The 17790-nt window shown below is 49.4% G+C and overlaps 1 protein-coding gene across 1 annotated transcript in view; it reads left to right on the forward strand.

Annotated features, from left to right (window-relative positions):
* LOC124605290 (vegetative cell wall protein gp1-like) overlaps positions 1 to 17790 on the forward strand; it is a 107186-nt gene that overhangs the window by 53886 nt on the left and 35510 nt on the right. Inside the window, exon 3 of the mRNA XM_047136870.1 lies at positions 12385 to 12780. Coding sequence (XP_046992826.1) covers positions 12385 to 12780 — 396 coding nt within the window. The remainder of the gene's footprint in view (positions 1 to 12384; positions 12781 to 17790) is intronic.

Genomic DNA, 17790 nt, shown 5'->3' on the forward strand with positions numbered 1-17790 from the left:
TCATGGGTGACTGGAATTCGGTAGTAGGGAAAGGGAGAGAAGGAAATTTAGTAGGTGAATATGGATTGCGGCTAAGAAATGAAAGAGGAAGCCGCCTGGTAGAATTTTGCACACAGCATAAGTTAATCATAGCTAACACTTGGTTCAAGAATCGTAAAAGAAGGTTGTATACATGGAAGATACTAAAAGGTATCAGATAGATTATATAATGGTAAGACAGAGATTTAGGAACCAGGTTTTAAATTGTAAGACATTTCCAGGAGCAGATGTGGACTCTGACCACAATCTATTGGTTATGATCTGTAGATTAAAACTGAAGAAACTGCAAAAAGGTGGGAATTTAAGGAGATGGGACCTGGATAAATTGACTAAACCAGAGTTTGTACAGAGTTTCAGGGATAGCATAAGGGAAAAATTGACAGAAATCGGGGAAAGAAATACAGTAGAAGAAGAATGGGTAGCTTTGAGGGATGAAGTAGTGAAGGCAGCAGAGGATCAAGTAGGTAAAAAGACGAGGGCTAGTAGAAATCCTTGGGTAACAGAAGATATAATGAATTTAATTTATGAAAGGAGAAAATATAAAAATGCAGTAAATGAAGCAGGCAAAAAGGAATACAAACGTCTCAAAAATGAGATCCACAGGAAGTGCAAAATTGATAAGCAGGGATGGCTAGAGGACAAATGTAAGGATGTAGAGGCTTATCTCACGAGGGGTAAGATAGATGCTGCCTACAGGAAAATTAAAGAGACCTTTGGAAATAAGAGAACCACTTGCATGAACATCAAGAGCTCAGATGGAAACCTAGTTCTAAGCAAAGAAGGGAAAGCAGAAAGGCGGAAGGAGTATATAGAGGGTCTATACAAGGGCGATGTACTTGAGGACAATATTATGGAAATGGAAGAGGATGTAGATGAAGATGAAATGGGAGATACGATACTGCGTGAAGAGTCTGACAGAGCACTGAAAGACCTGAGTCGAAACAAGGCCCCCGGAGTAGACAACATTCCATTAGAACTACTGACGGCCTTGGGAGAGCCAGTCCTGACAAATCTCTACCATCTAGTGAGCAAGATGTATGAAACTGGCGAAATACCCTCAGACTTCAAGAAGAATATAATAATTCCAATCCCAAAGAAAGCAGGTGTTGACAGATGTGAAAATTACCGAAAGCTGCAAAACACTAACGCGAATTCTTTACAGACGAATGGAAAAACTAGTAGAAGCCGACCTCGGGGAAGATCAGTTTGGATTCCGTAGAAATGTTGGAACACGTGTGGCAATACTGACCCTACGACTTATCTTAGAAGCTAGATTAAGGAAGGGCAAACCTACGTTTCTAGCATTTGTAGACATAGAGAAAGCTTTTGATAATGTTGACTGGAATAATCTCTTTCAAAGTCTGAAGGTGGCAGGGGTAAAATACAGGGAGCGAAAGGCTATTTACAATTTGTACAGAAACCAGATGGCAGTTATAAGAGTCGAGGGACATGAAAGGGAATCAGTGGTAGGGAAGGGAGTGAGACAGGGTTGCAGTCTCTCCTCGATGTTATTCAATCTGTATATTGAGCAAGCAGTGAAGGAAACTGTTATATCCTAGCCAGTAATGCCACCCGAGCCCGCTGCCAAAAGGTTGGCAGCATCAAAGTCCGGACGCCGTCCGCATAAGCAGCGCCAGCGAGACAGGAAATCGCCGCAAGTCTGCGCGCGCCACCGCTGGCTTCTGGCTTCTTAAGCGGTGGAGTCGCGAGCGCTAGGACAGTTCTGTATTCGCCGCTCAGTTGTATACTCGCCACCGAATTGTGTACTTGCTAGTCAGTTGTGTGTTCACCGCAGCAGAGTTGTTGTTTGTCGTCAGCCGACGCTGACCTAGCCGCTCCGACTCGAACTAGACAGATCTCTGTAGACACGGAGTTCACTACTGTGTTTCTGTATCTTCGTTAATAAAGATAAGTACCGACTTTTATTTAATCAGAGTGTTTGGGTTTTCATCTTTGTGTTCACTGTTCCAGCGGACCGGTCGGCCCGCTATTAAAAGTGTGGCGGTGACTTCTTAAGCCGTTTCTACAGCGAATTGCTTGTCGATACGAACGCCGCCACAAAACTGGCGACGAGGACTTCCGAACTCGTGTGCAGGGCTGGTTTAACTTGTTTCTGGTTATACTAATTATAGCGATAAAATTTTGGGGGCTGGTTTAATTTGTGTTCACTATGTCTGCCGAATTACAACAGTTGATCTTGTTACAGAGTCAGCAAATACAAAGTCTGGTGGAAGCAATCGCCAAACAAGCGGCTAATCCTCCAACACAAAAGGAACAAGCACAGGCAGCACCACCTTTCCGTGCTTTTGATGCATCGAGAGAAGAATGGCGAGAATATTTCGCGCTGTTGCAGGCGCACATGACAGTCTACAAAATCACGGGTACTGAGCGGCAGCTTTATTTAATTTCCACTGCAGGCGTGGAAGTCTATCGACTACTTTGTAAGTTGTTCCCGGAATCCAAGCCAGAAGCTTTAGACTATGACGTTGTTGTTAACAAGCTTGCTGAGTATTTCGAGTCGCGAGTTCATGTGGCAGCAGCCAGATTCAAGTTCTTCAGATTAAAGAAACTGCCACATCAATCTAATAAACAGTGGTTAACAGATTTACAGGGCCTCACCCGTCAGTGCCGATTTAATTGTGTGTGTGGAGCTTCCTACAGTGATGTCATGTTACGAGACGCTATTACTCAAAACATTGCAGATTCTCGTATTCGTGCTGCTATCTTAAAGTTGCCTGACCCGTCATTAGAGACTGTGATGAACATCATTGAAGCCCAAGATACTTTTGACTATGCTGAGTGTGAGTTAGATCAGCCATGTATTTCTCAAATTGCCTGTGCTAAGCAAGTTATGTCACGCCCGCGGCCCCACTGGCAGAGTCAGACTGTCAACACTAGCCGGCCGCGTCATGTTAAACACATTCGTCAGCCGCGTGTGCAAAATGATAGAGTTAAGTCTTGCCCTAAGTGTGTTCTTGCTCATCCTTGTGAACGTTGCCCGTTGAGAAACGCGGTTTGTCACTTTTGTCAAAGGAAAGTACACATCCATACTGTTTGTTTGCGTAAACGCAAGAACAATTCTAGTGCTGCCCAGCCCATGGATATTCATGTTCTTCAAAGCCAGCCCGCCCAGAAGGTCGCGTTTAAAGACTCTTCCACGGTTCGTGTGGGTAATAAACTTGTTCGCAATAAGCCACCAACCCAGCCCTCTGCTATGCGACCCAGGCGTAATTCAATCGCTGTAAAAAGTAATGTACAGACTGCAAGTGAAGCGGGAGTTGTTGTTCCACCCGCCCAACCCACGAGTTGTTGTAAGCAGCGAACACGCGCTAAACGCGCTGATTTTGTGTCTTCCGCCTCCACTGCACCGATCCAGAGACAGTGTAATAAACTATTTGTGAAGCTGCGCATCCAGGATAAGACCTTCAATTTTCAATTAGACACTGGTGCGTCTGTGACTCTCATAAATAGTGCTACGTATGCGGCTATCGCCCGCCCTAAACTTTCAGCGGCAAGACATTCTTTGGCTACTTATAGTGGAGAACAAATTCCTGTGTTAGGTGTATGTAGCGTGCCAGCCACATTCCGTGGCAATACAAAAACAGTTTCATTCACAGTGCTCCGCGCTACAGACAGTGTAAACATTTTCGGATTAGACTGTTTTGACTTGTTTGGCCTGTCTATCCAAGACAATGTGTTGCAAATTAATTCTGTTGTTGTTCCTCAAGACAGCATAACCGATTTGTGTAAACAATACAGTGACATATTTAAAGACGAAGTAGGTTGTGCTGCGAACTTTGCCGCTCATATTACGTTAAAATATAATGCTCAGCCTCGATTTTTTCGTGCTCGTCCAGTGCCTCACGCCCTCCGGGCACCTGTAGCAGATGAACTTCGTCGTTGGCAAAACAACGGTGTTATTCAACCCGTTTCAGCGAGCCAGTGGGCTTCTCCCTTAGTTATTATAAAGAAACCGTCTGGCAAGTTACGTATGTGTGCTGATTTTAAGTCGACAGTTAATCCTCAGACTGTCATTGATTCTTTTCCTTTGCCTAGACCGGACGAGCTGATGGATAAGTTAGGGGAAGCTCGTTTCTTTTCCAAAATTGATCTCCGTGAAGCATATTTGCAATTGCCCCTCGACGAGCAATCACAACAGTATTTTGTCATAAACACGTCGTTGGGGTTGTTCCGTTTTCTGCGTTTGCCTTTTGGTTGTGCGTCAGCTCCAGCTGTTTTTCAGCGTTTTTTATCACAACTTCTGGCTAATGTGCCATCGTGTTGCAACTATTTAGACGATATTGTTGTGCCCGGTCGGACGCCTGCTGAACATTTCCTAATTTGGAGTGTTTGTTTACAGTGTTGTCTCAGGCAGGCCTACGTTGCAACATCGATAAATGTTCATTTTTCCTTACGGAGATGGAGTATCTGGGACATGTTATTAATGCTCAAGACATTCATCCCTCCCAGTCACATTTAGCAGCTATTCGTGATTTGCCCGCCCCTCGCAATCTGCATGAATTGCAAGCAGTTCTTGGCAAATTGACATATTATATTAGGTTTATACCTAATGCATCACAGATTCCCCCCTGCGGGTTCGGGGGTTAGAATAGGCCCGCGGTATTCCTGCCTGTCGTAAGAGGCGACTAAAAGGAGTCCATCCCCCTCACGGGGGTAGTTAGCGCCTGCGTCCGGAGACGGACGGTTCCACGACCTATCATCGTGGTCTTTTTGGTTTTTCACTTCTCGTTTCTTCCTTCCTTTTGTTGGTTCCTTTCTTTGCTCTTCTCCACCTCACTGTCTTCCTTCCTCTTTCCCTTGACTTCTCCTTGCCTTCTCATTGCCTTCTTCTCCTTGCCTTCTCATTGCCTTCTTCTCCTTGCCTTCTCATTGCCTTCTTCTCCTTGCCTTCTCCTTGCTTTCTCATTGCCTTCTTCTCCTTGCCTTCTCTGGTCTCCGCCTCGGCGTTTGAGACAGTCTGTCCTCTTTCTCCCTCTCTCTCTTCTTCTTCCTCTTCTTCCTTCCTCCCTGTGCGTGCCTGAAGGCCGACCCACGCGTTCGCACGCGTAGCCGGTGACGGGGTAACGCGTAAGTCCCCGCAGTGGGTAGACATGTAAGGCACGCGCGTACCCCCTGGTAAAGGCCAGGCCCGGGGAGGGGTGATTGCCTGAGCTGATACCTTCTGACCATGCCGATTGGTCCCTCCGTCTGTTTCTCGGGAGGTGTGACCTGAGGTGTAAACATTCACCTAAGGCGGGAGTGCCCTCTGAGAGGGTCCCCACAAGGAAGGAGCGCGCCATCGGAGACGCTGGCAATCATGGGGGATTCCTCCGCAATGGATTCTACTCCATCTCTGTCGACTTCGACCCAAAAACGGAAACGTGACCAGCCAACAGTGACAAAAGTACTACCGCCTGCCCCACAGTTCCTCGTAGTTTCTCGATCTGAGGACGGAAAGGATTTTTCCTGTGTCAACCCTTTCGTTATTCAGAAGGGCGTAGATGCCATAGCCGGATCTGTCAAATCTTGTTCCAGGTTGCGTAAGGGCACCTTATTACTAGAAACTGAGAGTGCCTTTCAGGCACAAAAACTGCTTCGGGCCACCCTCCTGTACACGTTCCCTGTCCGGGTGGAGGCCCACCGAACTTTGAATTCGTCTCGTGGTGTAGTCTATACTAGCTCCCTCGACGGATTGACTGACGAGGAGCTTCAATCATTCCTCGCTGAGCAGGTCGTGACGGCTGTCCATAGGGTCATGTAAAAGGTCAACAACGACCTTGTACCGACCCGGACAATTTTCTTGACCTTCGATAGTGTTAAGCTGCCATCGCGCATCAAGGCGGGCTACGAGGTTATTTCTGTTCGCCCCTATGTCCCGACACCTACGCGCTGCTACCAGTGTCAGCGTTTCAATCACACTCGACAGTCTTGTTCCAATGCGGCTAAATGTGTCACTTGTGGCAGGGATGCCCATGAGGGTGACTGTCCACCTCCGTCTCCTCGTTGTGTGAACTGTCAGGGTGACCATGCCGCATCCTCCCGCGACTGTCCTGTCTATAAGGAAGAACGCTGTATCCAAGAAATTCGGGTTAAAGAGAAAGTGTCCACCTCGGCTGCTCGCAAGCTATTGGCTAGTAGGAAGCCCACGCTGCTCCCAGCGGGGAAATACAGTACTGTCCTCGCCTCTCCTCGGACTACCCGGGAGGTAGCAACCCAGACATGCGATCTGACCTTCAGCACCACGGTCGTCCGTTCGGCCAGTGCTAAGATCGCGCGGTCGACGTCTCCTCTTCCTCCCATCACCCCACAGACACGAGCACCTTCCTCAGCTTCTGCTAAGACGAAGACATTGAAGTCAGATGCACGGGCCTTCAAGAAGGAACCATCCCGTGCAGACTTCCTCCGTACCTCGACCTCCCAGCCTTCGACCAGTACTTCCACTACACGTCCTTCCAAAAAGGCGCATAGGAAGCACAGTTCTCCTTCTCCGCCACGGTGCATTTCTTCTCCTGCGCCACCCAGCGGTTGCCGCCCCAGGCCGTCATCCGTTTCGCCTGGCCGCACCGCTGGTAGCCGTACATCTGGCCGTTCACTGGCGGAGGAAGCTCCCCCTCCCGGCCATCCTCCCGAGATGGCCGATGACCCTATAGACCCAATGGACGATGACTGTCCGCCTACTGATAGCGGCGGCAGTGCTCGCTCGAAGCCAGGCCCTAAGCGGCCTTCGAGGTGACCACTTCTCTCATCTTCCTTTTCTTACGATGGCACTTATTCACTGGAATATTCGCAGCATTCGCTCCAACCGAGAGGACTTGAAGTTGCTGCTCCGCTTGCACCGTCCGCTCATCGTAGTCCTCCAGGAAACGAAGCTACGCCCATGCGATCAAATTGCCTTGGCACACTACACCTCTGTGCGTTTTGACCTACCCCCTGTGGTAGGTATCCCAGCTCATGGAGGGGTTATGTTGCTGGTCCGGGATGATATTTACTACGATCCCATCACGTTGCACACCGGCCTGCAGGCAGTTGCCATCCGCATTACTCTCCCCACTTTTACGTTTTCCTTTTGTACCGTTTACACTCCATCGTCATCTGCCGTTACCAGGGCAGACGTGATGCAACTTATTGCTCAGCTACCTGCACCATTTTTGTTAACTGGAGACTTCAATGCCCACCATCCCCTTTGGGGCTCTCCAGCATCCTGCCCGAGGGGCTCCTTGTTAGCAGACCTTTTCAACCAGCTCGATCTTGTCTGCCTCAATACTGGCGCCCCTACTTTTCTTTCGGACACATCTCACACCTATTCCCATTTAGACCTCTCTATATGTACTCCCCAACTTGCACGCCGGTTTGAGAGGTATGCACTTTCTGATACATATTCGAGCGACCACTTCCCATGTGTTATCCATCTCCTGCAGCATACCCCCTCTCCGTGCTTCTCTAATTGGACCATCTCCAAGGCAGACTGGGGGCTCTTCTCTTCCAGGGCGACCTTTCAGGATCAAACCTTTACAAGCTGCGATCGTCAGGTCGCACACCTCACGGCAGTCATTCTCGCTGCTGCTGAATATTCCATCCCTCACCCTCCTTCTCCACGTCGCGTACCGGTCCCCTGGTGGACCGCAGCATGTAGAGACGCTTTACGTGCTCGTCGACGTGCTTTACGCGCATTTAAACGCCACCCTACAGTGGCGAATTGTATCAATTATAAACGATTACGTGCTCAGTGTCGTCGTATTATCAAAGAAAGCAAGAAAGCCAGCTGGGCTGCTTTCACAAGCACCTTCAACAGTTTTACTCCTTCTTCTGTTGTCTGGGGTAGCCTGCGCCGGCTATCTGGCACTAAGGTCCACTCACCAGTTTCTGGCTTGAAGGTCGCGAATGACGTCCTTGTGGCCCCTGAGGCTGTCTCCAATGCCTTCGGCCGCTTTTTCGCAGAGGTTTCGAGCTCCGCTCATTACCACCCTGCCTTCCTCCCCCGCAAACAGGCAGAGGAGGCTAGGCCACCTAACTTCCGCTCCTCGAATTGTGAAAGTTATAATGCCCCATTCACCATGCGGGAACTCGAAAACGCACTTGGCCGATCACGGTCCTCTGCTCCAGGGCCAGATTCTATTCATATTCAGATGCTGAAGAACCTTTCTCCTGCGGGTAAAGGTTTTCTTCTTCGTACATACAATCGCATCTGGATTGAGGGACATGTTCCCGCATGCTGGCGCGAGTCTATTGTTGTCCCGATTCCTAAGCCGGGGAAGGACAAGCACTTGCCTTCCAGTTATCGACCCATCTCGCTTACCAGCTGTGTCCGTAAAGTGATGGAGCGAATGGTTAACTCTCGATTGGTTTGGCTGCTCGAGTCTCGACGCCTACTTACCAATGTACAATGTGGATTTCGTAGGCGCCGCTCTGCTGTTGACCATCTGGTTACCTTGTCGACCTTCATTATGAATAACTTCTTGCAGAAGCGCCCGACCGCGGCTGTGTTCTTTGATTTGGAGAAGGCTTACGACACCTGTTGGAGGGCGGGCATTCTCCGCACCATGCATACATGGGGCCTTCGCGGTCGTCTCCCTCTTTTTATTCGTTCCTTTTTAATGGATCGACAGTTCAGGGTACGTGTGGGTTCTGTCCTGTCCGACACCTTCCGCCAGGAGAATGGGGTGCCACAGGGCTCAGTTTTGAGCGTCGCTCTCTTCGCCATCGCGATCAATCCAATAATGGATTGCCTCCCAGCTGATGTATCAGGCTCCCTTTTCGTGGACGATTTTACCATCTATTGCAGCGCGCAGTGTACACGTGTCCTGGAGCGCTGTCTTCAGCGTTCTCTTGACCGTCTTTACTCCTGGAGTGTCGCCAATGGCTTCCGTTTTTCTGCCGAGAAGACGGTCTGTATTAACTTCTGGCGCTACAAAGAGTTTCTCCCACCGTCCTTACGACTCGGTCACGTTGCTCTCCCAATCGTGGAGACAACCAAATTTTTAGGCCTTACATTTGACAGGAAACTTAGCTGGTCTCCACATGTGTCATATTTGGCCGCCCGTTGTACCCGTTCTTTAAATGTCCTCCGTGTTCTCAGTGGTCTGTCGTGGGGAGCGGATCGAACCGTCCTACTTCGTCTATATCGGTCGATCGTCCGCTCCAAGCTGGATTATGGGAGCTTCGTATACTCCTCTGCACGGCCATCCATCTTACGCCGCCTCAACTCCATACAACATCGGGGTTTACGACTTGCGATCGGAGCATTTTATACCAGTCCCGTAGAGAGTCTTCATGCTGACGCTGGCGAATTGCCACTCACCTACCGGCGCGATATACTGCTTTGTCGGTATGCCTGTCGGCTACTGTCAATGCCCGACCATCCGTCTTATCGTTCCTTTTTTGACGACTCTCTTGACCGTCAATACGGGTTGTATGTCTCTGCCCTGCTACCCCCTGGAGTTCGCTTCCGTCGCCTCCTTCAACACCTTAATTTTTCACTCCCTGCAACCTTTCGAGTGGGCGAGAGCCGCACGCCACCTTGGCTCCACCCTCAGGTCCGCGTTCACCTTGACCTCAGCTCGCTCCCAAAAGAGGTCACCCCCGGTTCGGTTTACCACTCCCGTTTTTTGGAACTTCGTTCGAAGTTCATCGACATGACTTTCATTTATACAGATGGCTCTAAGACCAATGACGGGGTCGGGTGTTCCTTTATTGTCGAGGCACAAAGTTTCAAATACCGGCTCCATGGCCATTGTTCGGTCTTCACAGCTGAGCTCTTTGCCCTCTACCAGGCTGTTCTTTACATCTGCCGCCACCGACATTCTGCTTATGTCATCTGCTCAGATTCCCTGAGCGCCATCCAGAGCCTCAGTGATCCGTACCCGGTTCACCCTTTCGTAAACAGGATCCAACGCTCTCTTCAGCAGCTGGTGGACGTCGGTTCTCCAGTTAGCTTTATGTGGGTTCCTGGCCATGTCGGTATCCCTGGGGACGAAGCTGCAGATGCCGCGGCCAAGGCTGCCGTCCTCCAGCCTCGGACAGCTTCTTGTTGCGTCCCTTCGTCCGAATTTAGCAGGGTGATTTGTCGGCGCATCTTATCTCTGTGGCATGCCGATTGGGCTGCACTTACCGACAACAAGCTTCGGGCCTTAAAACCTCTTCCCGTGTCTTGGACGTCCTCCTCATGCCCTTCTCGGCGGGAGGAGGTCGTTTTGGCCCGGTTACGCATTGGACACTGCCGGTTCAGCCACTGCCATCTGCTGACGGCTGCGCCGGCGCCGTTCTGCCCATGTGGGCACTTGCTGACGGTTCGACACATTTTAATGTCCTGTCCAGATCTTAACACACTGCGCCTCGATCTTAACCTGCCAGATACCTTCGATGCCATTTTAGCGGATGACCCACGAGCAGCTGCTCGTGTTCTTCGTTTTATCAATTTGACAAACCTCGCTAAGGACATTTGATGATGCTGTTTTTTAATCCTATGCCTGTCAGTCTGTCTTTTATCGTGTTTTCCCTTTTAGTTGTTGTGGTCAACTTGTGCCTCGCGGTGCATTCTTAGAGTAGTCAGGGCGCTAATGACCATTGAAGTTGTGCGCCCTAAAACCACAAAAAAAAAAAAAGAAAGCATCACAGATTGCTGCACCGTTGCATCGTCTCCGCCGTAAGAATGATCCGTTTGTGTGGTCAGCTGATTGCCAATCAGCCTTTCAGCAGCTTAAAGAGGCTTTATTGAATGATCGTTGTCTGGTCCATTACGACCCTAACAAGCCTCTGGTGTTAGCTTGTGATGCCTCGTCTTTCGGCCTCGGTGCTGTGTTGTCTCACCGAGTCGGTAACACCGAACGTCCTATTGCGTTCGCATCTAAATTGCTAAACAAAGCTCAGAGTAATTATAGCCAATTGGACAAGGAAGCGTTGGCTATTGTGTTCGGTGTCACAAAATTCCATCACTACCTCTATGGTAGACCATTCTATTTAGTAACAGATCACAAGCCCCTGACGTCACTGTTTCATCCGTCTAAACCAGTTCCTCAGCGGACAGCTCAGAGACTACAACGTTGGGCTCTTTTGTTATCACAATACCAGTATGAGATACTGTATCGCCCTACAGCTCAGCATGCAAACGCTGACGCGCTTTCTAGATTGCCGGTTGCTGCGGATGATGTCTTCGATTCCTCTGACGACTCTTGCCATCAGATTGACGCCGATGAACATCAATCCCTCCGGGATTTTCCGATTGATTATCGTCAGGTGGCACGTGAGACAGCTACGGATCCTCATCTCAGTTTACTATTACGTTTTGTTCAACGTGGTTGGCCGTCCAAGGCAAAGGACATACCGGATCCTGTGGTTCGTCGCTATTATCCGCAACGTCATCTGTTGTCTGTTTCGCACGGAGTTTTGCTGTTACGCACCGAGAATGACCAGCTTCGTGTCGTGGTTCCCCAAGTGCTCCAATCCAAGGTCCTCGACTTGTTGCATCAAGGTCATTGGGGAGTGGTCCGCACCAAGCAGCTTGCCCGCCGTCATTGTACATGGATCGGCATTGATAAGCAGATTACGCAGATGTCTACAGATTGTTCGACGTGTGCCGAACACCAAGCTGCTCCGCCTCAACGCTATTTTGAGTGGGCACGCCCTGCCGGTCCCGGGCAGCGAGTACATATTGATTTCGCTGGTCCATATTGGCATTCTCGTTGGCTCATCGTGATAGATGCATTTAGTAATTTTCCGTTTGTTGTGCCCATGCAGTCTACAACGTCTGCACAAACTATACAGGCGTTGACTTCAATTTTTTGTATTGAGGGTCTTCCAGAAGTTTTAGTGTCTGACAATGGTCCACAATTTACCTCTGCTGAATTTGAAAGTTTTTGTTCTGCCAATGGCATTCGCCATGTTCTTACTCCGCCGTTCCACCCTCAATCGAATGGTGCAGCGGAACGTTTTGTACTCACATTCAAGGATCATATGGACCGCCTTCGTGCTGCGCGCTCTCGTCAGCAGGCCCTCATCACGTTCCTGTCGTCGTACCGGACCACGCCACGCGACGGCCCTTCGCCGGCGGAGCTTCTCCACGGCCGTCGTCATCGCACCCTACTACGGTTGTTGCACCCCCCGGATCGACCCGCCGCTTCTGAGCATCGCACGCGTTTTCAGCGCAACGACGCCGTTTTTTTCAGAGTTTATCACGGTCGCCGTCGTTGGGAACGTGGTACCGTGATAAGTGTCCAGGGTCGCGGTTTTTATACTGTTCAAGGTGCTACTGGGGTGCACAGGAGGCATCAGAACCAGTTGCGCCGCGCTGGCCGCCCGGATTCTGCCGCTCGTTCTTTGTCCACAGATTTGGTCCGCGGCGGGTTCCAGCCGCGCCTTCCGACTTCGCTGCCGCCCCCAGGGCAGCAGCAGCAGCAGCCGTCGCCGCTACCACGCCGACAGCCCGTCCCGTTGATGCCTCCCGCGCAGCTTCATCCGGGAGCGCCCCAGGTGGTCACTCCGGCGCCTGCGGTCCCTCTTCAGTCGCCACCGCCTTCGGAGCTGATGGACGTCGACCCCTCAGCCGGGCCGCCTTCCCAAGCGGTGGCTGTGCAGCCTGTCCTGCAGCCGCTTTCCTTGGGCACCCCCAAGGAGTCTGACACCGCAGCACCTTGTCCGGCGCCCACTCAGCAGCCGTCGACGCAGCGTCAGGAGACGCTGCCTCTCTTCGTGGATCCCGACGCCCCGTCGCGTCCAGTACCAGAAGCTGCGCCCGTGGTCACAGGCGTGCACCCTGACCTCGGTTTTCAGTCGGTGTTTCCCGAGGCCCCGCGCAGCCAATGCTGGGGTGCGGACCGGGGACTGCCACCGACAACAGTCTCCGCCCCGGTCTCTTCTGCTACGCCTGCGGCCAGACCCCACCCCCGCCGTCGACGCTCGCCACGTCATAATTCAACGACGGTGCGGCGATTTGGGGGGGACGAGTGTTATATCCTAGCCAGTAATGCCACCCGAGACCGCTGCCAAAAGGTTGGCAGCATCAATGTCCGGACGCCATCCGCATAAGCAGCTCCAGCGAGACAGGAAATCGCCGCAAGTCTGCGCACGCCACCGCTGGCTTCTGGGTTCTTAAGCGCTGGAGTCGCGAGCGCTCGGACAGTTCTGTATTCGCCGCTCAGTTGTATACTCGCCACCGAATTGTGTACTTGCTAGTCAGTTGTGTGTTCATCGCAGCAGAGTTGTTGTTTGTCGTCAGCCGACGCTGACCTAGCCGCTCCGACTCGAACTAGACAGATCTCTGTAGACACGGAGTTCACTACTGTGTTTCTGTATCTTCGTTAATAAAGATAAGTACCGACTTTTATTTAATCAGAGTGTTTGGGTTTTCATCTTTCTGTTCACTGTTCCAGCGGACCGGTCGGCCCGCTATTAAAAGTGTGGCGGTGACTTCGTAAGCCGTTTCTACAGCGAATTGCTTGTCGCTACGAACGCCGCCACAAAAGAAACAAAAGAAAAATTCGGAGTAGGTATTAAAATCCATGGAGAAGAAATAAAAACTTTGAGGTTCGCCGATGACATTGTAATTCTGTCAGAGACAGCAAAGGACTTGGAATAGCAGTTAAACGGAGTGGACAGTGTCTTGAAAGGAGGTTATAAGATGAACATCAACAAAAGCAAAATGAGGATAATGGAATGTAGTCGAATTAAGTCGGGCGATGCTGAGGGAATTAGATTAGTAAATGACACACTTAAAGTAGTAAAGGAATTTTGGTATTTTGGGATCAAAATAACTGATGATGGTCGGAGTAGAGAGGATATAAAATGTAGACTGGCAATGGCAAGGAAAGCGTTTCTGAAGAAGAGAAATTTGTTAACATCGAGTATAGATTTAAGTGTCAGGAAGTCATTTTTGAAAGTATTTGTTAGAGTGTAGCCATGTATGGAAGTGAAACGTGGACGATAAATAGTTTCGACAAGAGGAGAATAGAAGCTTTCGAAATGTGGTGCTACAGAAGAACGCTGAAGATTAGATGGGTAGATCACATAACTAATGAGGGAGTATTGATTAGAATTGGGGAGAAGAGGAGTTTGTGGAACAACTTGACCAGAAGAAGGGATCGGTTGGTAGGACATGTTCTGAGGCATCAAGGGATCACCAATGTAGTATTGGAGGGCAGCGTGGAGAGTAAAAATCGTAGAGGGAGACCAAGAGATGAATACACTAAGCAGATTCAGACGGATGTAGATTGCGGTAGGTACTGGGGGATGAAGAAGCTTGCATGGGATAGAGTAGCATGGAGAGCTGCATCGAACCAGTTACAGGAATGAAGACCACAACAACAACAATATAAAAACTTGTGACAAATACGTTGGAAAATAAAAATTGTAATGAAACTGTCAAACAACTATCTAAAATAGTAACGCACTAAATTTAGACTTAAAAATACGTCTGCTTCAGCCTGATACTACGCAGCTCGCTACAGCAGTCACCTTTAGTGTGACGTAGAATCGTAAACTTAAAAATCTTTGGCGCAGCAGAGTGGGAGGGCACTGCAGCATCCTAGCATGTGCTCTGCTTTCTAGATTCTTGACGCGCATGGTTTCTGCATGTCGAAGGGCAACCCATAATAAGTAAACTAATTAACTGTCATTACCAGTAGTAATCTTCATTCCCTTATTCTTAAACACTCTTCTCTTTCTTCTTTACTATTAAATAAATGGATAAATTTTAAACTTTTTATTAGTATATTAGTGTAATATGGGAATTTTAGTTTAAAGAAATAAATGAAAATTTAGAAGTGTTCTAGTAGAATGTTGTCGCTCTATGCATTAAAAGTGCAAACTCTCTACTGGGTACTTCGCTGGGCGGTTATATTTCCGGTAGTATGCTGCGGGGTTAAATACCTGACTGAAGGTAACGTCTTTGAGAAAAGATGATGTATGGAGTAAAGTACGCGATCAAATGAATTGAGTAGCAGAGAAAACGTATGGAAAGGCGTTTACCTCTTCGTATTGATTCCATAGTCCGTGCGAAGGCTGTTAAAGTGACAGTCGCCTGAAAAAAATGACCTCCGTTCTCCGCCATGTCAGTTTCTGACTATTTCCACTTTTTGTATAAATCATTCTCCTTCATTACGAATGTACAGTTGAGTGATAGCTCAAACGACCAGCGTCGTTGGCCAATCGAAACATAGATATCTATCTGCCGCCAGCTTTTATGCCTTATTTCTGCGATCACAGCTGCCGAGGAGCGTGGAGTAGGGACACAGAACCTTTAACTGTGGAGCAAAGGGCCTGCGTGCTCTCTGGAAACAGGTCAGTGCCTTTCGTAAGAAGTAATATTCAGCGATAATTACCACCCATGTTCCGTTTAATTGAATACTTTAGATCAAATGTTCGCCTCTGGCACTTTGAATTGATGCTTTTAAATGAAGTTGATTACCATTACAGTGCAAAAATACAATGTAAATAGCACAAACGCCACCTGCAGTCTGTGTACAAGGAATGGTAATGCAAACGGTTTCTTATCCAAATATCGAATGTTGGTTGCTGTACGTCGTATAACGAGGAGGACTGTCCACTAACACATCTGCAGCAGTATCATGACCTATCAGGTCTGCAGCTACGCAGTGTTGCTGCACGCATTGTTGGTATTCCTCGATTGACACGTAGATACTAAATTGGTACGCCTTACTCAACACCACGCAAGATCTCATTGGTAGCATGGGACTAGAGCGCGAGAGAATTTGCGCGACCCTACAGCATCGCACTGCAACATCACGTGCCCTGAGTCAAGAAATGGGCCTGCTTCCAGCAAGGCAAGAATGTATAGCATGCTGCGACGACATCTGGAGCATCATGGGACTGCAGCACTGTGACCATGGTTGGAGCAGCAGAGAGGGATACGCCAGTAGAGGTATGGCAGCAATAAACACAAGAGTGACATTACGGCATCTTTTGATACGAGTCTCTATTCTACGTGTAGTGGCGCCATGACGTTGTATCTAAACAAGATACTACAAAACTGCAGTCTGCCAGTTCCATCATGACCTACGATGATACTGTTCGAATGTAACAATTGTCCAGCACAGCATGGTTTGGGATGCGTCACTCAGTGATGAGTTACCGAGAGACTGGCTTGCTGTCGTCATTAACCAACCACAGTTGTAATGAACTCCAGGACAAAGTGGAAGCACGGTGGAATGACGTACATCTGTCATATAACTCCATTTCGACACGGTAACCTGAGAGTTTAAGGCCATTGTTGCCATTAGCGGTGGAAGCTCTGTGCTCTAAATGTCACTATTTTGTTGTGTCACGATTTCATTCACGTCTTGTGGCAGAGTTTTTGTCAGGTTAGCAGGAGAAAGAAGGCCGCCTATGCGTTCTTCGTCAACAAGTTCTGGATGGCCTGGTATCCCAGCAAAATTCACCATTCAGGCCTTGCCATATACAAATTTACCTCACATCTTGGGCTCACTGCCTCCATCAGAGCCGAACACTGCTGCAGCAAAGGAGACAGTCTGTAGCAATGCCGACCCGCGTTACCAAATGTCACGGCGCGACGCCTAGCTATTCCCTGTCCTAAATGACAAGATATGCTGCCTCAGAAGACCATTCGTAGGTAAAACCCCCAACAATGCTGCCCATTTTAGCCAGGCAGCATTAGCCACTGCCGGCAGATTTCGAGAAATCGTCCATGCCCCTCACCAGCCTGATAAGGTTCATCTGGCTGCCGCTACTGGACGTGGCCGCCACTGGCTGCTACAGGCCGGGTCTAGGTCCGATGCTGCAGAGCGTCGACCTGGCATCTTCAGCCAGGGGATCACCCACTGGCTGACTGCTGGCGACTTTACGACGCCCAGCCGAGAGATCAGGGTTCTCACCGCAGACTGACCGGCTGATGAGTCACTGCGTCCCTACTGCCTGCACACTCGGCTGCTCTCTTTTGCAGGCACGCTTGTTCTGCAGGCCACTGTGTTGCTGCCCACGCTGGGTATCTCAGCGCACTCACTGTATCGCGTCTACGTCACCTTGCTTCCTTAGGAGAGTGACCCTGGGCCAGGAGCCTGACTCTGCACTTCTCCACCTGCCGAAGTACTGACACCACGACTCCTCACCTGGGTCTAACGACATTGTAAACTGGCCTGTTTGCGAAGGCTGCTTGCCGAGTTCAGCACTTTACTAACACTCGGGGGCCGACGTCGGACACTCGTTGCTGAGAGCAACAACACATCCGCTATAACTAATGGAATAAATAAATGAATGTTTCTGCCACGCTTCCCTGACTTACCAACTGGCATCCCTTGCCTCTAATTCTGCTGTCCAAACAAAAAATACTCACCATCACCATAATCGGTAGCAGGGTACAAGAATACTAGCCCCATCCTGCCGCCACTCTGTACCTTGTGTGTCCTCAAATAATGAACAAATTGGATCGAATATTCTTCTGCCATACTGTATTCGTTCTGTCTCACTACAAACAGAATTAAATGATTTGCTATACTTCCTGTTCCTCTGTTTTTAATGCCCAGCAGCATGTTAAAAATGGCTATGAGCACTATGGGACTCAACTGCTGTGGTCATAAGTCCCCTAGAACTTAGAACTACTTAAACCTAACTAACCTAAGGACATCACATACATCCATGCCCGAGGCAGGATTCGAACCTGTGACCGTAGCGGTCGTGCGGTTCCAGACTGAAGCGGCTAGAACCCCGCGGCCACTCCGGCCGGCAGCAGCATATTAGTAGTACTTGGAATATAGCCAACCGACCGAGTTAGTGCAGTGGTTAGCA

Source organism: Schistocerca americana, chromosome 3, assembly GCF_021461395.2.
Source record: "Schistocerca americana isolate TAMUIC-IGC-003095 chromosome 3, iqSchAmer2.1, whole genome shotgun sequence".
In the NCBI taxonomy this organism is placed as follows: domain Eukaryota; kingdom Metazoa; phylum Arthropoda; class Insecta; order Orthoptera; family Acrididae; genus Schistocerca; species Schistocerca americana.